The sequence below is a fragment of the Mirounga leonina genome, unplaced genomic scaffold (assembly GCF_011800145.1).
Source record: "Mirounga leonina isolate KUSES-001 unplaced genomic scaffold, KU_Mleo_1.0 Mir_224, whole genome shotgun sequence".
Taxonomy (NCBI): domain Eukaryota; kingdom Metazoa; phylum Chordata; class Mammalia; order Carnivora; family Phocidae; genus Mirounga; species Mirounga leonina.
In genome coordinates, this window is record NW_023270615.1 from 3200864 (window position 1) to 3224044 (window position 23181).

At 39.8% G+C, this 23181-nt stretch overlaps 1 protein-coding gene across 5 annotated transcripts in view; it reads left to right on the top strand.

Annotated features, from left to right (window-relative positions):
• PRUNE2 (prune homolog 2 with BCH domain) overlaps positions 1-23181 on the top strand; it is a 260162-nt gene that overhangs the window by 150943 nt on the left and 86038 nt on the right. For all 5 annotated transcript variants that reach the window (XM_035029016.1, XM_035029019.1, XM_035029018.1 and 2 more), the window contains exon 7: positions 21234-21392. In XM_035029016.1, coding sequence (XP_034884907.1) covers positions 21234-21392 — 159 coding nt within the window. The remainder of the gene's footprint in view (positions 1-21233; positions 21393-23181) is intronic.

The following is a 23181-nucleotide window of genomic DNA, read 5'->3' on the forward strand; positions in this document are numbered from 1 at the left end:
GAAGCAGACTCCCCGCCGAGCAGGGAGCCCGATGCGGGACTCGATCCCGAGACTCCAGGATCATGACCTGAGCCGAAGGCAAACGCTTAACCGACTGAGCCACCCAGGCGCCCCAAAATTTCTTATGTTTATGACAAACTAAACTACTCTTTTTATTTGAAACTGAATGTTTATTATTTACAATATTCCAAGCACTGGGCTACTATTTTATATGAACTATCTCATTTAATCCTCAATAAACTATGAAGTAGGTATTATTAGTATTATATTTTTCTGATGCAGAAGATGAGGCTTAGAAGATAAGTAACTTACCCCAAACTGTTTAACTATTAATGACATAGCCAAGAATCAGGTCAGAGTCTGCCTTGTGTCAGGATCAGGGGTCTTCATTGCTTCACTATGTTACCATCTTTTCTCATGTAAGTCCAATCATTTTAAAATTTAAACATTTTTTGTGCCTTTATCACCTTTTCTTCTTTTTTTTTTAAGAGACAGAGAGAGGGGGGATGTGAGCGGGGGAGGGGCAGAGAGAATCTTAAGCAGGCTCTGTGCTCAGCCCAGAGCCTGATGCAGGGCTCAATATCACGAGTCAGATCATGACCTGAGCTGAAATCAAGAGTGAGACGCTTAACCGGCTGAGCCACCTAGGAGCCCCTCTCATCTTCTCTTCTGTCCCTGATAGACCCTAGCTTCTGAACATCCTTTCATCTTTGAATTATTATATCATTGAATATCACAACTTTATGAAACATACAAATGCCTACCATATTCCCTCATTTCGATGGAAGGAAGGGAGATCATCTAGAAACAGAAAAAAAAACCAACTCATTTTCCTGATGCCTTGACTTGATTTGCCCTTCTACTCAATAGTACTTAACCTGAATCCCCTGCATAAGAGGCCATCAGTAAACACTTTTCTTTGATAATCAAACTAGCTTTTAGCAACTGAATTACTTAATTCATTAATGCTACCTGTGCTTAAGAAAGAGAAAACCTAAAGCCTTTTAGAAACAGACTGCTTTAGGGAAGAAATGACTTTATGGATCACAAAATTAATAACAACAAAAACCCTAAAAGAACAAAATGACACTCATTATGTCTTATAGTGCTGGGGAGGAAATCATGTAAAGATAAGGACAAATCAATCATCTGACCTCTGACATTATCAAGAATTCATAGGATTGTCCTGAAGCATTGTAGGTGAAGATATTAATTACCTTAAATGTCACCTTATTCACTTAGGCTCTTAAAAATTTAAAGAAAGCGGGTGCCTGGGTGGCACAGTCGGTTAAGCGTTCAACTCTTGGTTTTGGCTCAGGTCATGATCTCAGGATTGTGAGAATCAAGCCCCATTGGGTTCCACACTTAGCACAGAGTCTGCTTAGGATTCTCTCTCTCCCTTTCCCTCTGCCTCCTCCCATCAACATGTTTGCATACTCTCGCTCACACTCTTTTTTTCTAAAATAAATAAATAAATCTTTTTAAAAATGTAAAGAAAGATCTGTAGTTTTATGATGATTCCAGAGAAACTGTATAATGAAGTAACAAAGCCATAGGTTTCTAGTTTGGAACAAGCTGTTGGTCAGCAATATCATTTTAGTTCTTAAAGATGCTTGCTGTCTATTCTTCAGATGTTGAGGTAGAGCTATTGTATGTGTGTTGGGATGGTACTGGAGGAGGTTGAGCCCAGCTACACAGGAGGCAAAAAGCTTGCTTCTAGTCCCCTCCCAAGGACCCAATACTGTTGGTATACTCAGTCAGGTAGAATAAGAGTGGTCTCTCTCAGCAGGTCGAGAAATGATCCTACTGTTATTTTCCCAGCTATCCAGCTGCATAGCTACTTTCAGAAATTTTTAAAATATAAATGATTTGTATCTCTCTGATGATTAGTGATCTTGAGCATCTTTCCATGTGTCTGTTGGCCATCTATAGGTCTTCTTTGGAAAAATGTCTATACATGTCTTTTGCCCATTTTTAATTGGATTATTCATTTTCTGGGTGTTGAGTTTTATAAGTTCTTTATGTATTTTGGATACTAACCGTTTATCAGATATGTAATTTGCAAATATCTTCTCCCATTCTGTAGGTTTCCTTTTAGTTTTGTTGATTGTTTCCTTGAATTTAAGAAACAAAACAAACGAGCAAGGGGGAAAAAAGAGAGAGGGGGGCAAACCAGAAAACAGACTCTTAACTATAGAGAACAAATTGGTGTTTACCAGAGCAGGTGGTGGGTAAATAGGTGATGGGGATTAAGGAGAGCACTTGTGATGAGCACCAGGTGTTGTAGGGAAGTGTTGAATCACTATACCATATATCTGAAACTAGTTTTACACTGTATGTTAACTAACTGGAATTTAAAATAAAACTTAAGAAAAAATCAATATAAATGACAGAGATGAAAAGAGAAGCAGAAGTCCCAACTGATCTTGAGAAGTATTTTTGTAGATCTCCTCTTTCCCCCTCAGCAGGTAGAGGGCTAGGCTTAGTGCAGAAAGCTGCCCAGAAGCCTTATCTCAGTTCTTAATCGGGAGGGTCAGTGTTCAAATGTGAAAGTACCATGGTCACTACCTCATATGCTGTGTCAAACATCTGCCTTGAGATTTTAAGCTGTTTTATCCAGACTTTAAGAAATGCTGGCAATTTTCATTTGTTTTCATTGGACAATATATTCATTTAGATACTTTTAGCACCATGATAAGAAGATACTTCAGAGGGCACAGAAGCCATCCTAGCTATGGTCCTTGTTCGTCAACTAGTTTTACACAGGTCTCAGTGGTCGCTGGAGATCTACTTCTCCCTCATTCAGTCCACCTCAGAAGGAGCTATGTTCCAGAGACATGCTGGAAGCCGGAAGTAGGGAAGATGGATGCTCTCTGAGCCTCACTAATAGACATCTCAACCCGCAGGAAAAACTAGACACAGACAAACTACACAACCGAGCCGCTGCACATTCTTAAGTGAGCTGAGCTGCTAACCAGACTATGGAGAACTGGGTTGCTTGTCTTTGCAGCTGTATCGGAAATAAAGAGGCTTGAGCGGTGGTCTGATTCTAAAGTTAGGGCAAATGAAAGGCAACAAAATAGGAAAATTCAAAAGTTGTGTCAAAAATCAAGCCAAAGTGTGTGTGTGTGTGTGTGTGCGCGTGTGCGCACGCGCACGTTGAGGTAGGGTGGGAGGATTCTTAGAGGTTCCAGACCAGAATAGAAAAAAGAGAAGCTTGCTGCTCCAGGTCACTCCTTTCCCAGAGAATGTGTCTAAGTGCAATTTTCCATGATAGAAATGCATGCATCAGGACCCCTTAGGGGACTGGAAGTTTGCTGGTGCTGGGAGTGGTGGAGGTGTCTCGATATAAAGGTTTGAGTCCTTTCCGATAAGCAAAGGAGGTTTGCTTTGGTGCTTAATGAAATGTATTTGCAAACCACTATTCTCTTGCCATATTCTCAGCTTGAAATCACTTCCTCTCTCACATTAGGATCCTGCACTGTACTTAGATAAATCCTATATTCTCTAGACTTCTCATTTTTCAACCGAGAGAAAGATGTTAAGAATAGTCAATATTGGGGCTCAGTCATTTAAGCGGCTGCCTCCGGCTCAGGTCATGATCCTGGAGTCCCAGGATGGAACCCCATGTCAGGCTCCCTGCTTAACAGGGAGTCTGCTTCTCCCTCTCCCCTCCCCCACTCCTGTTCTCTGTCTCTCTCTCTCAAAAAAGAAAAAGAATAGTCAGTATTTCCTTCCAGATTCACTGTTAGCATCATCCTTTTTGCTTTTCCTTTCAGGATGGGCCCCTCCTCTTTTATAGCTTCTAACAGCAGTGGTTAATATCATGCTATTCAAAGTATGGTCCACAGACCAGCAACACAGACATCATCTGGGATTTTGTAGAAATGCAGAATCTCAGTCCCTGTCCCTGACCTACTAATTGATAATCTGCATTTTAACAAGATTCCCAGGTGATTTGTGTTAAAGTTTGAGAGGCTCTGGGTTAATATGTCTTATGACTCGAGATCTGTAGTTTTGAGCGGTGAGGAGGTAGGGCTATACATCTTGCCTCTGATAGAAGCTCTTGATCTTCCCTTAACTAATGTGCTGGACTAAACACATTCTCCTTATGCTCTGTGCTATATACTGACTGATAACCTCAGTTGAATGCTTCAAACTCACTGAAAACTCTCTATGCATAGGGGGTTGTGTCCCCATTAACTGAATTCAGTGTTTACCAAGAATCAGCTGTGTTTGTTCCTAAACCTGTTTATAACAGTTGTACTGGTTAATATAATCACACACTTTATTTTTTTTAAAGATTTTATTTATTTATTTGACAGAGAGAGACACAGCGAGAGAGGGAACACAAGCAGGGGGAGTGGGAGAGGGAGAAGCAGGCTTCCCACCAAGCAGGGAGCCCGATGCGGGGCTTGATCCCAGGACCCTGGGATCATGACCTGAGCCGAAGGCAGACGCCCAACCGACTGAGCCACCCAGGCGCCCCTATAATCACACACTTTAAATAAATTGAAATAGGAGTAGGAAAGATCATTTTTTCTAAGATAAATGCTTTAGAAAGACAGTGAAATGAAACATACTGTCAATGAAAATGTGCTTTCAAATTAGGGCAGTATGACTATCAAAAATTAGAAGGGGACTATAACAATGAAGAAGGAGTCTGCCTTTAGATCATCCCACGTATGTCTAAGATTTTATCCTATTTTAATGAAACTGAAATTAGAAATTGAACATTATACTTTATATGTATGACTTATGCAGCAAAGAGGAAGGGTGGCTCCTATAGACCCTGCTCCAATATTTTAAAAGGTCTTGACCCTAATTGAAAAGATTAAAAATCAATACATACTCTTAATTTGAAATCAAATGAAATTGATCTTATTATAAAACATTTATTTTTTTTTTAATTTTCCTCTTTAAAACTGCAAAAGAAACTAGACCACTTTATTACACTATACACAAAAATAAATTCAAAGTGGATTAAAGACATAAATATGCAGTCTGAAACTATAAAAATCCTAAAAGAGAACACAGGCAGTAACCTTTTTGACATCAACCTTAGCAACTTTTTTCTAGATATGTCTCCTGAGGTAAGGGATACAAAGCAAATATAAACTAGTGGAATTAGATAAAAATAAAAAGCATCTGCAAAGTGAAGGAAACAATCAACAAAACTAAAGACAACCTATGGAATGGGAGAAGATATTTGCAAATGACATATCCAATAAAGGGTTAGTATCCAAAATATATAAAGAACTTATTAAAACTCAACATCCCCCAAAATAAATAATCCAATTAAAAAATGGGAAGAAGACATGAACAGACATTTCTCCAAAGAAGACATACAGATGGCCAACAGACACATGAAAAGATGTTCATCATCACTCAGCATTAGGGAAATGCAAATCAAAACTACAATGATATATCATCTCATACCTGTCAAAATGGCTAAAATCAACAATACAAGAAACAACAGATGATGGTGAAGATGCAGGGAACCCTCTTGCACTGTTGGTGGGAATACAAACTGGTGCAGCCACTCTAGAAAACAGTATAGAGGTTCCTTAAAAAGTTAAAAATAGGGCGCCTGGGTGGCTCAGTTGGTTGGGCGACTGCCTTCGGCTCAGGTCATGATGCTGGAGTCCCAGGATCGAGTCCCACATCGGGCTCCCTGCTCAGCAGGGGGTCTGCTTCTTCCTCTGCCCTCTTCCCTCTCGTGCTCTCTGTCTCTCATTCTCTCTCTCTCAAATAAATAAATAAAACCTTAAAAAAAAAAAGTTAAAAATAGAAGTACCCTACGATTCAGGAATCGCACTAACTGGGTATTTACCCAAAAATACATAAACACTAATTCAAAGGGATACATGCACCCCTATGTTTATTGCAGCATTATTTACAATAGCCAAGATATGGAAGCAACCCAAGTGTCCATCGATTGATGAATGGATAAAGAAGATGTATACACACACACACTGGAATATTATTCAGACATAAAAAAGAATGAAACCTTGCCCTTTGCAGTGACATGGTTGGAGCTAGAGAGTATAATGCTAAGTGAAATAAGTCAGTCAGAGAAAAGAAATACTATAGGATTTCACTCCTGTGGAATTTAAGAAACAAAACAAATGAGGAGCGCCTGGTGACTCAGTCAGTGAAGCATCCAACTCTTGATTTCGGCTCAGGTCATGATCTCATGGTCGTAAAATCAAGCCCAGCGTCGATTAAAGAAGAATACATAATTTCAGCAGGAAGTCTGCTTGAGATTCTCTCTCTCTGCCCCCTCCAACTCACGTTCACTTGCACTTTCTCAAAATAAATAAATAAAATCTTTTTTAAAATGTGAGCAAAGGGGAAACAAGAGAGACAAATCAGGAAGCAGACTTTTAATTATAGAAAACAAACTGATGGTTACCAGAGCGGAGGGGGTGGGGGATGAGGGAAATAGGTGATGGGGATTAAGGAGTGCACTTGTAATGAACACCGGTTGATGTGAAATTGTTGAATCACCGTATTATACACCTATAACTAATATAACACCGTTAACTAAAAATAAAAACTTTAAAAAATAAAAAGAAATTTCCCTCCTTAACCAAATTTTTAATTAATCAACTGCTTTTCTTAATCCTATCAGCTAGTATACATAAAAACATAAGTAGAGGGGCACCTGGGTGGCTCAGTTGCTTAAGCATCTGCCTTCGGCTCAGGTCATGATCCCAAGGTCTTTGGATCTAGCCCTGGGTCAGGCTCCCCACTCAGCAGGGAGTCTGCTTCTCCCTCTGCCCCTCCCCCTGCTCATGCTCGCTCTCTCTCTCAAATAAGTAAATAAAATCTTAAAAACAAAACATAAGTAGAAGGCTTCTACTGCAAAGCTTTATTTTTAAAGAGTCTAGGAAAATAGAAGCAATGAGTTTTATGACTTTAATAGACTGTTCCCTTTTCAGGTTAGGAATCTGAGGTCCAGAAAGGGAAAATGTCTTGTTTTGGATCAAGGTGTGGTTCTCAAAATGTGGTCTCTATACCAGCCATATCAACATCACCTGGGAGCTTGCTGGAAATGACGATTCTCAACTGGCCCCAGATCTATGGTATCAGAAACCCTGGGAGTGGGCCCCAGGTGTTTGTTTTGAGAAGCTCTCTGGGTGAATGTGATACAGCTAATGTTTAAGACCCATCAATTTACTGTGACCACACAGTAAAATCAGAACCTGGAGAAGAACCCATTTCTCCATCAGTCTGGACCGTTATGCTATCTGGCAAATTGGTCAGGCACTTTCTCTAAACCTGACTGTTCTTTTTTTTTTTTTTTTAAGATTATTTATTTGAGAGAGAGAGAGAGTGAGCAGGGGGAATGGGCAGAGGGAGAGGAAGAAGCAGACTCCCTGCTGAGTAGGGAGCCAGACGTGGGACTCGATCCCAGGACTCTGAGATCATGACTTGAGCGAAAGGCAGACGCTTAACCGACTGAGCCACCCAGGCGCCCCTTGACCCTTCTTTCAATCAGAAATTTGAGCGCTCACATGATGTAAACAATGGGCTACAACAAAAGAATCTTAGATAAAACAGGACTCTTTCTAACTGACACCAGGTAAAGAGATAATTTGTAAACTCTTCCTAAAGATGGATAATTTTCATTGACCTAATTGACAGAAATTCGCCATTAAAATCATCGTAGCTGTTGGTCCTGCTTCTGCTTCACAAGCAGGTACTGACGGTTGACTCTCCGAGATCCTGGACGGAGCGTTATCGAGATTAGCTCGGTTTGTAAAGTAGGTTTTACCCTTATTTTCCAGATGAAAAAACTGAAGCTTCGCCTGATCCAGTGACTTGCCCAAAGGCGCAGAGATAACAGGGTATGGAGCTAGGATTTGAATTCTGGGTTGTCATATATTTTTGGAATTTGTGGTTTCCCAGTGAGTATGCAAGTTCACTCAATGGGAAGAGAATAGAAACAAGAACCACTGATAGAGAAACTGCCTACATGGCACAAATTGAAAATTGTTTCTTTATATCATATAAACCACTGTTCTGCACCCTACTTGCACATTAGAATAATGGCTTGAACTTTCTGGAAAATACATGGGTGCCCAGCCCCCCCCCCCTTAAGCCAATTAAATTTAAATTTTAAAAGGTGGGGTCTGAGTATTTGTATATATTTTTTTTCATGGCTCCCTGGGTTATTCTAAGGTACAACCAAGGTTAAGAACCAGTGCTGTAGACATATAGTTTCAGATAATTCAGGCTCAGAAATGGATTTTGATTAATTTTTCCCTGTAGTCTGTTATCAGACATGGATGCTGGCCATTCACTGAATACTCACAATGCCCCAAACATGTTGCATTACCCTCAATACCCACCATATTTGGGGGTTACCACAACAGAGTTAAAAGATAAGTATGCATATCATTTTCAGGCATCCCAAATATCAGTTTTGGTGTTTAAAAATGCCTTATTTATCCATAACTGACCTGGGCTAATAGAATTTTTCTAGACTAAAAAAATCGCTGGAAGATACCCAGAGAAAAACTATTTTCCTGGCACAGGAAGTTGATGTTTTAGTAAAATCCTGGCTTTTTTTTTTTTTTTTTAAGAAAATCATCCTGCTTTTCCTTTGTTTGAGCGAATCAAAATGCTGTTTATTTTACAAGCATGCTAATATAAACTAAAAGACAATTGATGGAAATTTTTAATTTTTGCCTGCTTAGAAAAAGGAAACATTTGGCTGATGAGTGCCATGTATTCATGTAGATGCCCTCATCCCTGAATTTTTTTTTCTCCTACCTCTGAAACCAAATGGAATTAAGGGTATGTCTTGCTTTATGCAGTAATGTTTCTGAAAAAGTTGGATGTGATTTGAGTTATTAAGTTTGCAAGATACTCCCACTATTATTCTCTAAAGTTGTTCTTAATTAGGGCATTTTTTGCCCCTTGGGGACAATTGACAATGTCTGGAGACGTATCTGTCACAAGTGGGGGAGTGAGTTTGCTATTGGCATCCAGTGGGTAGAGGCCAGGATGCTGCTAAATACCCTGAAATATACAGAACAGCTCCCACAACAAAGAATTTTCCAGCCATAATGTCCATAATGCTGAATTTGAGAAACCCTGCTCTAAAGTTATTACTTTTTTACCTGTTACGAATTCAGATTTCCCCCCCCAGCATTTGGCCTGCTTAAAGCCCTTCTATAAATAACTCTTGTATAAAATGATAACATGTAAACACAACTGTCCCAAATATGGTTTGCCTTTTAGGCAGGGGTTGTAGATCATTTCTCATTTGTGTTTAAAGCATTATGGTGTCTCATATGTATGGTGCAAATAGCAGTAGAAGTTTGACCATTATAAGAGAGATCAGAGCATCTGAAGACATCGGGTGCCGGAAAGGGGATTCCTCACATTGACCAGAAAGGATAAAGGTGAAGGAGGCTTGGTCTCTTTTTCCTGGGTTCAATAGATGGTACTATGTATTTTTGATTGATGAAGCATAACTTACATTTTATAAGCTTAACGCTTTTGTAGATTTGCTTTGTCACTCCTTTTTTATAATACCTCTCTCTTTTTTTTTTTTTAAAGATTTTATTTATTTATTTGACAGAGAGAGACACAGCGAGAGAGGGAACACAAGCAGGGGGAGTGGGAGAGGGAGAAGCAGGCTCCCCACAGAGCAGGGAGCCCGATGTGGGACTCGATCCCAGGACCCTGGGATCATGACCTGAGCCGAAGGCAGTCGCTCAACCAACTGAGCCACCCAGGCGCCCTATAATATCTCTCTTAATTGGGGTCCAAACCACCATGAAATGAAAGTTAACAAAATCACTTCACTCAAGTTAACTTTCCAAGCATTGTATGTCTCTCCCTGTGACTTGGGCTTGGTTGGCTGGAAAGAAAATAGGGATTTGGGAAATTATCTGGTCTGTGTGAAAGAGAGAGAGAGAGAGATAGAGAGAGAGTCCTTTGTGGTTGGTAGGTAGGAGGCCCCCCATGTGATGATCTGCTCAGCCTCCTCTTCTAGGAAATGACTCTTACCCATCCCCTTTGTCATGATGAATGCCATATCTCTATTTGTGGTCTTTCCAATTTTCCTCAGTTGGTTGGTGCAGGACTAGGCACCCAACCCAAATGGGAACAACCAGAATTTCTTCTCTGGGGTTTTCAAACTCAAAACCAAGAGGGAATGAACGCTGACTGAAACTGAAAGGCCTACCCTGGAGCTGCAGGGGCTCATGTTTCCTGGCACATTGAAGACGCTAGTTGGTCACACGAGAGGAGAATGAAGCCAGAAGAGAAAGGAGAAGCACATCCCTGGCAACCCCTGCCCTCCTCCCAACTTGCTCCCCAGTCTTCCTTTGCCTTTTTGAGAATGCTCCCCAGATCCTTCTGATATTTTTCTCTTAAGTTGCTGTAAGTTTCTGTGACTTGGGACCAAGAGAGTTATGACAATACAGTGTCCTTCCCTGAAAATGAATTCCTTGAGTTCCCCACACACAGACGTCTCCAAATGAAAATAAAACCACAAACCCTAGAGTGTATCTGTTTGCAGGAGGGGGTTTCTGGTAATTAGCTTAGATTGCAACAAATGGCGCACACAGACTGTTGGCTCTGCATGTGTGCTCTAAGATTGGTGTTTACCCTATTGGATTCCAATTTAAGAATGTCATAAAGTTTATCAGTGAGCAAATGGAAACTAACAAAACACATATATAAGTGGTGAGAGGCGTGTGCCTTGATACGTAGATTTTTTTAGACTTCAAAAAAATCACTTTCATTGGGTTGATAGCAAAGGGGACACAACCATATTCCTCCACTTAAACTTGGTGATGGTTGGGTATTTTTAGCAAATGAGTTGTCAGCAGAAAGCCTTCATTAGACCCATCAGGATATCTGCCCATGAAGAACAAATCCCAAACTGTACTGACAGTTTCCTTGAGCCAAAATGATGAAGCACCTCTGACAAGAGCCATATTGTGCTCCCCATGTGAGGAGCATGAGGAACAAAAGAGACAGTTTGATCTTCATTTGGTCAGGTTAATATTGACACAGCTTAGAAAAATCAGGAGTGTGTGTAATGTACATGTACATCCAGTCTGCTGGAAACTTGCCTGGTGGTTTCCATAAATCAGAAAAGGGTACCCAGAGAGGAAGGGAGGTTTCCTGCTTTCTCGAAATATTGTTCAAACTAGATGATTTATTTTTACAAAGAAAAATAAATAAAGCTGTAAGTTTTCAAGCTCATGGCTCAAAACAAGCCAATGGGGATTTTTTTAACATCTATACACAATTATGGAAATAATTCAGTATTATTATCTGGTAGCTGGAGTGTTGCCCAGGCTCCACCATTTCAAAAATAAAGCATGACTAATGAGTGGGTTTTCCATTACGCATGGGTCCTGAGTTATTCATTCCCATATAGAAGTCCTTATAAACACACATAAATTCTAACAAAGGGGCCCTTAGCGGGGAACAACAGTGTAGCCCTTTTCCTGCCGAGTCCTTGCATCCATATTGTATCAAAAAGTTTTGATGATTATAGGTCTGTCCTTAAAGAAAATGTAAATTAGGCTGAGATCGTTAATGAGATCATGACTTATTTATCTTTAATTGGTTGTGAACCTCCCCACATTGCAAGTATTCAATCTACTATTAACTAGTTGTGAGAGTCTGCCTAGGACATCTCCTCTATGAAGTATCATTCTTCAGGGCAACTCTCTGTGGTTGTAACATTGGTTCTCTTTTTGATGGAGACAGTAAGGATGGTGCAAGACTTCAACTTGCTTAATTTCAGGTTGACCTGAAACCGCTCCACTTCATTTTAAATAAGAAGTTCTTAATTTAAACCTGTGCTTCCGGATGAACTCTTTACCCTCCTCCTCCCCTTCTCTCTCTCTCTCTCCCTCGCTCTCTCTCTTCATTAATGATATGGTTATAGGAGGTAGTAACTATTTCTCCCATGACATGAAAACAATAATTTTCAATTTTCAGCAAACATGTGCTCTCTCCTTCTCGAATTCTTTGACCCAAATGATGACCTTACTAGGGTGATTGTTTAAAAGACTCTTGGTTTCTCCTCTAATACTTATGATGTGCTTGACCTACACTGAAGCATCTATTTGGGGTTTGATACATTATTTTGTTTTGGGTGCTTATGCTTTTATAGGAGGACTTTGCTTGAAACGATGTAGGTTCTTCTGTTAACCTTAAAAATTAAAACTGTCAGTTATTTTACCAGCAAAAATGGGTTTATTCAGGAATAGTAGAGAATTGCAATCCAGGTCAAGCAAGCTATGGAAAACCATAGGCAGGTCAGCAGAACAAAGGAGAGGAACACTCTTTTACAGAGGAAGTGGGGGAGCAGAGAAGGCTGTTTGTTGTAAACAACAAGTCCATTGGAGTAAACTGGGATTTGAAGTTCATGGCTTTCATTGGCTGAGTTGTGACAGCCTCTAGGGACTGTTGCCAAGGCAGAAGGAAAGCCTTCCTTGCTCCCGCTGGGGTAGTAAAGTAGTGTTTATGGGCACAGTCTGTCTCTTCCTGTTGGCTTTACAATTGATAACAAGTGGTAAAGTGTGAGAGCTTCCCTTGCTGCCCTCCTGACATCATTCCAAATAAGGTTCCCTTTATTAATTTTTTTTTTTACTCTTTTTCCTTTTAATTAATTTTAACACTTCCTATTAAGATACCCATTCCCTTCTGGTTAAAAATTACCTCTTTTTTCTCCCCATCCATCTTCTGCAAGCCTAATTCCTGGTTTCTCTGGGCTTCTGAGCAGAAGAAACGTAATGTTGGGAGCATCCTTAGAGTTTTTATATCCTGAATGTAAATTGAGATTCTTCCATGGTGTGTCGAAGCTACCAAAGGAAGCAAAACTACATGGGGGTAACTCTGGGTAACCCGTGACCATGCCGGTTCTCCTGCTTTTTATGTTTTCTGCATACACATGCATGCCCAACTTTTTAAAAGTACATATTGCTGCAAAAATGTCACGACATTCTTCTTCATAGCAGTTTCTTGGGTGAGTTTTCAATTTTAGGCCTATACATACAGTTAATGGTCAGCCTACACTTATATTTTAGAGAGTAGATGAAAAACTGGAAATTGGTCATAAAGCATGATAATATTGAATCATCAAAAAATATAAGCAGCTCATTATTATTAGCATTTGTTAAAATCAGGGGTGTGGCTTTCTTGTGTATAGTAACGAGGGCAAATCTTTACTAAATAGTCATACATGGAGTAACAAAAAAGTATTTTTTATTACATTAAAACCAGAATTCAGTAGTAGTATCTCTGGTGATGAAGTATTTCTCATTCAAGGATAATGTGGAGGTTAGAACATGGGTTCAACTCCCATTTTTCACCTGGATGAGCCGTGTGACATCAGTTACTTTACTTCTCAGAGCCTCCTTTTTCTCTGTGTGAAACAGAGATGATGTTACCCACCTCATCAGGGCATCTTAAAATTCAAATGAGATGATGCAAAGCATGTAACAGAATGCTTAATGCAGACACAGTGCTTGATTAAATTATGATAGACAATTCACTACTGGTTTAAATGAAAATCATATTGATATACATATGTTACATACTCATTTATATAATGTAGCATTTTCAATTTTCACAAAATCTTTTCTCAATAGAGCTCTCTCTTTAGCTATGAAGAATATTATGTACTGTCTGACTCTATTTCCAAAGTATGATGTATAATATAGTTTTAATAGACCCAGTGAAGTTTTTACTACTAAAATGCCTTGGCAGGCTTATAAAAATAAGAACACTAGAGCTTTCTTTTTTTTTTGTTAAATGACATCTGGTAAAAACATGGGAAATATCTTTGCTTACCAATTAAAGAGTGGATGAAAAACAGAATAAATGAAATCTCTTAATTTATGCATTTTGTGTTCTCATAAATCATTTTCCTGTCAAAATTATCAGACTTTATTATTGCTGAATATTTTAAACATCATAGTGGAATTTTGGTAGCATAAATCATAAAGCTTTCAGTTAGAACATTTGTGTACACACCTCAGCATTTTTCTTATATCTTGATAAAAAAAAATAGTCCTCAGTCTAGAAATAAATCTATGCAGAGTATAAATGTCAAACTATACTCTTAAATTTCAGTAACTCAGCAATCCACGCTGGTCACTGTGCTTGCAAGGTAGTTATGGATTGTCAAACTATGTTTCTAAGACTCACTGTTCCCCCAAAATGAAGGTATACATGCTTCTGTTTTCATTTTGGGAATGATTTTTATCGTAACTACAAAAAAAAAAAATACCTGCTCACTTGATTTTTCTGTTTCCTATAAGAAGAAAAGAATCTCAAACGTAATAAATCCTGGCATAGCTTGTCCATGACATTAGAAAATAATTTATTTCATTTAATAAAAGCCTTACTCAGTATATTTCACTTATAATTTGTAAGAGAGACAACTGTTTTTGGATTATTTGTGTAATCCAGAAAGATGGACCTAAATTGGAATTGTTAGCATGAGGAGTAACATCTACGGAAGGGCATGTGGCACTTGGAGATGAAACAGTGGGGATGATGGAGCGGGCTCTCCCCATGGTGATTTAGCAGAAGGAGAAATCACCACGCAATTTTTTGATGCTTTAAAAGCTGTTATTTGTGTATTTGCAAACAGAAGCTCATTCACTGAGTGTAACTTGGAAATAAAGATAAAGATTCCAGGGATGCCTGGGTGGTTCAGTTGGTTAAGCAGCTGCCTTCGGCTCAGGTCATGAGCTCAGGGTCCTGGGATCGAGCCCCGCATCGAGCCCCGCATCGGGCTCCCTGCTCAGCGGGGGATCTGCTTTTCCCTCTTCTTCTGCCGCTCCCCCTGCTTGTGCTATCTCTCTGTCAAATAAATAAAATTTGACAAAAATAAAGATTCCGTTAATGAGATAAACACTGTTTACCCAATTTTTAAATCTTATATCATTTTTAAATGACTTTGCTTCACATTTAACTTTGTATAACTTCCTCAATCCCCTCACCTTTCGAAATTTTACATGCGAGTCACTTAAGTGACTTAAAAATGTATGTGACTATGATTTGAAAGTTCATATATATTATAAAGGATATAAGGCAAGTAATTTTAATAGGAATGTCCAGTTCCTACACCAAAATTTGTAAAACAGCAGCATACTGTTCTCTTGTGAGACTCTTTCATAATTCGTGTAACCATTTATTTATTGTTGGACATTTCGGTTTTTCTAAGTTTTAGTTATTAAAGTAATAATCCAGTGAATAGCTTTGTCCACAAACCTTTTGTGTACATATCTGATTATTTCTTTAGAATGTGTTTTTAATAGTGTGTGAGAATGCCCCTTAGGAAATATTTACCAGTAACAGGAAAAGAGAAGATGAAATATTTTACTATCAAAGGATTTCTGTGATTATCAGTGAGCTCAGATATTTACTGGCATTTGTATTTCAATTGTGAAAGTCTTACAGTCAAATGTTTTTCTGTTGCTCTGTTTACTTTTTCCCATTGATTTATAAGAACTCAATTTTGAGGACATTAAGACTTCCTCCTCCCAATTAAAAAATAAATAAAATGATAGTAAATAACAACAGTTACATTGAAAACTTTTGAGTGGCTGTAAGCAGAGAAGTGTTGTGATTCTGCTTACATTTTTAAAAGCTCTCTCTTGGTGCGGCGGGAAAAGCTGATTGTAAGACAAAAGAGCCGATCCAGGGAGACCAGTCAGAAGGCTGTCGCCACCGTTCAAGCAAGAGATGATGGTGACCGTGGCTAGGACAGTAACAGAGACGGAAAGAAGGGTCTGGACTTGAACCACGTTTTGGAAGTAAAATTCACAGGATTTGCTGATGGCTGAGGACTGAGAAAAGAAAAGAATCATTGATTTCTAGATGTTCGGCTTGGGTAACTGAATGCCTGGTGGTGCCATTTAATGGTATGGAGGAAACTGAGGTGGAGGTGGGTTTTGTTTGGTTTTGTTTGTTTTTTAATTTGAGATGCTTATGAGACATTTACATAGAAATACCATGTGGATAGACAAGGATAGAGTTCAGGTGGACGTAGCTTGGTTGTCACTGGTAGACAGATGGTTTGAAAGCCAGGCAACTGGATGAGATCCCCAAAGAGAATGTATAGGAAAAGAAGAGAAAGAGTTGTGAAAACACAGTCTGAGGCATGAACATTTAGAGGTTGAAAAGGAAGAGGAACCAGCAGAGATGACCTAAGGGTAGCCCGGGAGCTGGGAGAAAAACAAGGAGAGTGTGATGTCAGCAAAGTGAAGGAATGATGTGTTTTAAGAAGGAGGGAGGGTCAACCTCGTGGAATTCTTTGGAGAAGTCAAATAGAGTAAGAACAGGAAAGTGACTTTTGGATATTGCCACCTGGAAGCGATTGGTACTTTTGAGAAGAGCAGTTTCAATGGAAGGTTGGAGGCGGAAACCGGACAGAGGGATTCAGAAGACAATAGAGGATAGGAATATACGAACAATGTCAGAAGAGTGGGTTTTTCTCTCCCAGGGAATAGCCACATTCCAGTACTCAAATGTGTACAAGACATTAGTTAGATCACCTTTATTTCATGCAATGAACTAGAGTTATTGGCACTTTATAGCATAAAGACTCAATTTTTCAGAGCAATGGAATAAGAACTAAAACAGGATTTTGTGAGAGAATGGATTTTCCCACTGCATCTGTCTGCAAACTTTCAACCACAAATGTAATAAATCTCCTGGACACTATCACTGTCACTCTCTCAGTTGTTATATGAGTTAAAGTTAGAGCCATATCATTTCTGTTCCCTGGCTCTTTGTCATCATGATCATCATGATCATCAATCTCACCTTAGCTTTTGGCTGGGGAATAATAAAGCCTTTTCCTCCCCACACTTCCGGGGTCTTCTAACTCATTCCAAAACTAGAAATCACTCGGGCAAAAGGACTCATGACCTCTAAAAATGTTTAATGATCGAATCTTTGGACCCATGGGTGACAAAGGACAGTGACAGGGAGTACTTCCCATTCTTCATAGCTGATGTATTGGAATGGGCTGGGTTTTGTGCCAGCCAGTTAGTTCCCAGCTATAATGATTAGTAAAGTAACTTTGTAAATTCCTTGCAGCAATCTCAGGCTGAGGTCCTGCTGCTAAGGTGGGAGGCTGTAAGGTGGGGGTGGTAAGTTACAGTTGGAGCTCTACATTTTCTAAACCTTTGGCAAATTGAGTGAGTTATACATACGCGGATGTATATAATTTTAACTGAAGGTGGAGGAGACATTTTGGAGACATTTGAGCAGATTAACAAATAGTATTTGTATACGTGTAACTAAAACAGTAATTTATCAGGTAGAAGGCAGATGGGGGAAATAAAATGTCAACCTGTATCTACAGTTGGGTTGTGTTGATGATGAAGTGCTGTTTATTCAGGGCCAGCCTAGCTTGTCAGCAACATAAGAGCCGTGGTAGCATATGACTCCCTGCGTAGCTAGAAGACAATAATAAATTATCTCCTATGCAAACAGCACCAGCATAAAAGCAGAACAGACTCTGCCTCCCAGATTCCTGAAGATTCTCACTCATTCTCTTCTTTGATGCTGTTTTCAACATGATCCTCCTGACACACTCCTAAAGTCAGTAAGATCAGCTCTGGTTTGGACAATTCTATGAGGGTAGATAGGACACAGTTGTTGATGATCGCCGTTTTGGAGGTAATGTAACATGAAACATGCCTAAGTGATTTACATAAATCTTTGTTTTTTCAATACTTCATATGGTCGTATGGATTTGGGGGCCACCCAGAGGAGAACTGTCACCCAAAGGAGCTTGATCTGAATAATCACTTGAGGTACATAATGAAAATACAGAATCTTGGACCCAATCCCCGACCCGATAAAGGAGAGCTTCTGGCAAAGTGGTTCAGAAACACACACCCGCCCCGGGGTGATGTTTATGATGAAGGCAGTGTGAGGAACAAGGAGCTGAGGGTGTGAGTTAATAAAAATCCCAGTAAAATGACAGCATTGAAAGAACCCAAAGAAAGGGTCCGAGGGAAATACATCAAAGAACAAATTCCTCCCTTTTTGAAATGGCTTTTCAATTTCCAATGTGCATTCGAATCACCCAAGAGTTTTGGAAAATGCAGTTTCTGCTTCAGTAGGTCTGGGGCGTGGCCTGAGACTCTGCCTTCCTAACGAGATGCTTGGTGTTGCCAATGCCCCTGGACTCGAGCTGCCATTTGCACACAGAAGAATCCAAACAGATTGGAGCTCAGCCAACAGTTTTGAATAGCAAATGTTCCACAAGTATGGCTTTGAATAATGCCGAATCTACTGAATCCTAATCCTGCGCTCAGTTACCAGTTAAACTTGCCTTCTTTTGTTCAAGTGACCTAGCTGGGAGTCTGGTGAGAATTGTTATTATATGTGAAAAATCTCTTAGAAGTGTTATATATTCTTTCAAGTGTTTATAACTGTATGTGGGGAATTTTATGTACATACTGAAAAAAAATTTGAAAAGAAAATTGCTAAGCTTTTTGGCCAACGCCTTCAGTCTGGAGGATGTGGGAGGTAAGATGTAGGTAGTTGCTGTCCATTCTTGTTCTCCTTCAGGACCATAGCTTCTTTTATAATTCATGATGGCAAAAAGCTCAGCATTGAGGTCCTCTTGAGGGACAACATCTGTGATGATTTGAAATAATTTCATCTACTGAATGTGCATTGTGTATAGTATGAGGTCCAATTTAAAAAAAATATATCATTTTAGGGGTGCACTGGGTGGCTCGGTCGGTTAAGCGTCTGCCTTCAGCTCAGGTCATGGTCCCAGGGTCATGGGATCGAGCCCCGTATCAGGCTCCCTGCTCAGCGGGAAGTCTGCAGTCTGCTTCTCCCTGTCCCCACCCCCAGCTTGTGCTCTCTCTCTCTCAAATAAATAAATAAATAATATTTTAAAAATATATCATTTTAAATATCTATTTCTATTGTGGGTGAATTAATTTTTTAAGTATCTTTTTAAAGATTATTACTATGACACTTGGACAATAAATAAAAAGCATGAAAACTGACAGAATGCTTTCTGGGAGGCAGGTTGCCAAAAGCTATTATATTGGAACATTGTAAATTTCATGGCCAAGTCAGTACAATAAGTCCTTGGTATTCAGCAACAATGTATCCTGAGAGCTTTGTGAATTCCCATGTGCAAGTCCTTGTGCCCAAAAAGGGCAATGTTCTCCTGAGGTGCCTAGCAGAAGTAGACAACAACCACTCCTTGAGGGCTGGATGCTCGTGATGGGCTGGGCCCCCACACCTGTCATATGTCTCGTGTGGCCTCTCAGGGGCCTCATAGACCTTGACATTCAACTCAGCAGAAGGACAGAGTATGTGTGTTATGGATATTTTAAGCGGCCGGTAAATAATCTGAGCCGCAAATATGAAATCCACAGGTTTCAAAGAACAAGCACGCACAAACATAAATCTGGGCACGGAACCTGCCTGCATCTCTATGCACTGCACTGTCTAGCTCCTCGTCACGGCTATCTGGGGAGGGGGTACGTGGCCCCTTCTCTTCCTATGGTACATATTTCTGTGTCACTTTAATACTTTACCGGTGGCACACACAGTTCTGATGCCTTTGATATCAGAACAAAAATTGATAGAATTCTTTGTATCCTTTGAGTGCACATTATGGTGATTTCAACTGTCAGTGGATTGTCTATGATGATCATATATGTGTGTGTGTGTGTGTGTGTGTATACACATATATGATAGAGGATTATGTAGCAAAGGCTGATTTTGTGTGTCTATCTCTCCAGTCATTCAAAAACATTTTTTTTATAGGAAAGAGGGGAAGCCCCTCTTTTTTTTTTTTTAAGATTTTATTTATTTATTTGAGAGAGAGAGAATGAGAGACAGAGAGCATGAGAGGGAGGAGAGTCAGAGGGAGAAGCAGACTCCCCGCCGAGCAGGGAGCCCGATGCGGGACTCGATCCTGGGACTCCAGGATCATGACCTGAGCCGAAAGCAGTCGCTTAACCAACTGAGCCACCCAGGCGCCCCAAAAACATTTTTTGAGGGGCACCTGGATGGCTCAGTCAGTTAAGGGTCTGCCTTCGGCTCAGGTCATGATTCCGGGGCCCATCTTGGGCTCCCTGCTTAGCTGGGAGTCTGCTTCTCCCTCTCCCTCCACGCCCCCCCCCCCAACTCATGCCCTCTCTCTCTCGCTTGCGCTCTCTCTCTCAAGTAAATAAATAAAATCTTTAAAACAAAAACATTTTTTGAGCAACTAGTATATGCCAGACATTATGCTAGGAGCTAACGTATGGTCTTCAGTTCATTTCTTTAAAAAAGAGAGCTAACTATGCCAACAAAGTGGTTCTCATTGCTGTTAACAAAACTGAAAAAGGCCAGCACATACTTGAAGATGATGTGAGCCACAGGTTTGTGGTAGTGGGCTCCTTTTCCACAATGATTCACTCTTTCTTAGCTACCACATAGAGCAGGAAGATCTGATAAATCATAGCCTTCCATAAATCTCCCGGACTCCTACACCGGAATAAAAAGCATTTAGCTAGATTCATCCTTAGGGATTCTTTTTGGCTTTATAATAATCATTGGAAAACGATTATAAAAAAAAGAACAATAACTTCCTCCTATTTTTCTAGTGATAGGTTGTTATGATAGTTAGGAGCTATTCCTAATCCTGTGAACAATAAAAGGAAAAGTATTTTTTACAAAGTCAACGTTCCAATAAATATTTTAGGAAAGAACTGTTAAGACATTTAGTCCTTGTCTAAACTATCTTAATAATGGCCAAGACTTCTGGGGTGCCTGGGTGGCTCAGTCAGTTAAGCCTCTGACTCTTGGTTTCAGTTAAGGTCAGGATCTCAGGGTGAGATGGAGCCTCATGGGGGCTCTGCACGTAGCCAGGAGTCTGCTTGGGATTCTCTCTCTCTCTCTCCCTCTGTACCTCCTCCCCCGCTCCTCCCCTTCTTCCCCTCCAGCTCACGCACACTCACTTTCTCTCTCTTTCTCTAAAAAATAAAAAATAATGGCCAAGACTGCTTCCTTCCTTGGGTTAGGAAAACAAACAAGCAAAGGACATTTTAAGCCATAGCATGAAAGTTTGCAAACTTGTGTGTTTCTCTCACTTGCTTCTGATAATAAAGAGCTGTCACGACACATCACAACGCGGGACAAATCTGTGGCACAACTCCCCGAGGCGAGGGAGTCTGGCATTAATACCAACTGGCCTGTTGTCGTTTCAGGACTGTATGTTTCACAGCAGTATCAGCACTGACTTGAAAGCATTTGCAGACAAGTTCGGTTTTGATGTCCTCATCCTCCTGGCCAGCTACCTGCTGGAGGAAGAGCAGCCCAGACGGCAGATCGCTGTGTACTCCCAGAACCTCGAGCTGTGCAGTCAGGTAAAGATCTCCTTTGGTCCGGCCCATTTGACTGCTTCCTAACCTGCTGGCTGTCACAACACGCGGTGGGACATGGGAACGGATGGGTGGCTCAAGGAAACAGACCCAAGACATAAGGTCCTAGAGTGTGAATTTTAAGAAATGTTGGGGGTATTTTGTACATTGGGCCATTTGTGAGTGTACATATTTATATTTCAATATTTTTATTTATATAAATTATAATATCTATATTATTTATTTAATTTGTTATTTATTATAATAAAACATTAAAATGTACTTATATAAATTATACTATTTGTATATTATTTAATATATATTATATAAATAATATAACTATATTCAAATATTTGCCTCAGAGTTTTAGTTTTCAGTTTTGAGGCTATGCCACCCAAAAATCACCTAATTAGAATTGGCAGTGAGATAAAATATTGGTCCTTTTTAAAAAACTGAGGTGTAATTGAATATAACATTATATTAGTTACTGGGGTACAACATAATGACTTCATATTTGTGCATATTGTGAAGTGATCACCACTGTAAGTCTAGTTAACATCCATCACCATGCATAGTTACAGAAAAAAAGGACTTTTAAGATCTACTCTCTTAGTGACTCTCAAATATATAATAACTGTAGTCACCATGCTGTAACATTACATTCCCAGGACTTCTTTATTTTGTAACTGGAAACTTGTACCTTTTGGCTCCCTTCACCCCCCTGCCAACACACACACACAAGGCCTTTTATTTTATTTTTAAATTAATTTTGTATTGAAGTATAGTTGACACTCAATGTTACATTAGTTTCAGGTATAGAATATAGTGATTCAGCAAGTCTGTATGTTATGCCGTGCCCACAAGTGTAGCTACCTACCGTCTGTCATCATAATACAGGAATATCATTGACTATATTCTCTATGCTGTGCCTTCCATCCTGATGACCACATGGGGCCTTTTAAAAGATTCCCATATCTATTTGTCTTCTAGACCGAGTCCATAGAGGGAAAGAATGTATCTTTTTCACCCAAAGAAAGGCAAGGTCTCCTGGGGGTGATATTTTCTTTGAGGACTGCTACTTGGTTATACCTAAAAAAAATTCAGTCCCTGTCTAAATACCTATTTGATGCCCAGTGTTTAGTAACTGGTAATCTAATGCTTTGATCAAAATTGGCTTGTCTCCAAGTACTATAACTCTGACTGGGTAATTAGCTCCTCTTGCTTGATAACTGAATTTTTTAACCCAACGTTTTAGAAATAATATAAGAAGTAGACACAATTAATCAAAATAGGGCACCAGCTATACCAAACCAGGTATATTTAACAACTAATATGAGAACCTACATGATTCATTATAATATGGACGACATGAACACAAAGCAGTTTCATCACTGTCTTTCCTCACTAATGGATTAGACACCTGTCTATCTGCAGGTGGCTACAGGCAGTCTCAGGAGACTCCTTTCTCATTCTACATCCTCACTTGCTGTCCCCCAAGAGACCCATCTTGGCTGTATTGCATGTGACTGTAGGTACTCACGGACTCCTCTGTGCATTCTCAAGTCCAAGTGTGAAACAGGAAAGAGCCCCTGCTCCTGCTGCTGATGTGTTCTGTACCCTCCCTTCAGACCCTCACACACCTGTGCATTGCATCACCAACCTGTGGCTTTTTCAGTGTTTTTGCTCTGCACTGGGTTTCCAAGCTGAATTCTATGTCTGGTCACTGGTTTCCTAGGGACCGACTTACATCTCCTAAGCCTCCAATATGGTGGTTTTTCAAATCGCTTTTAGTAGC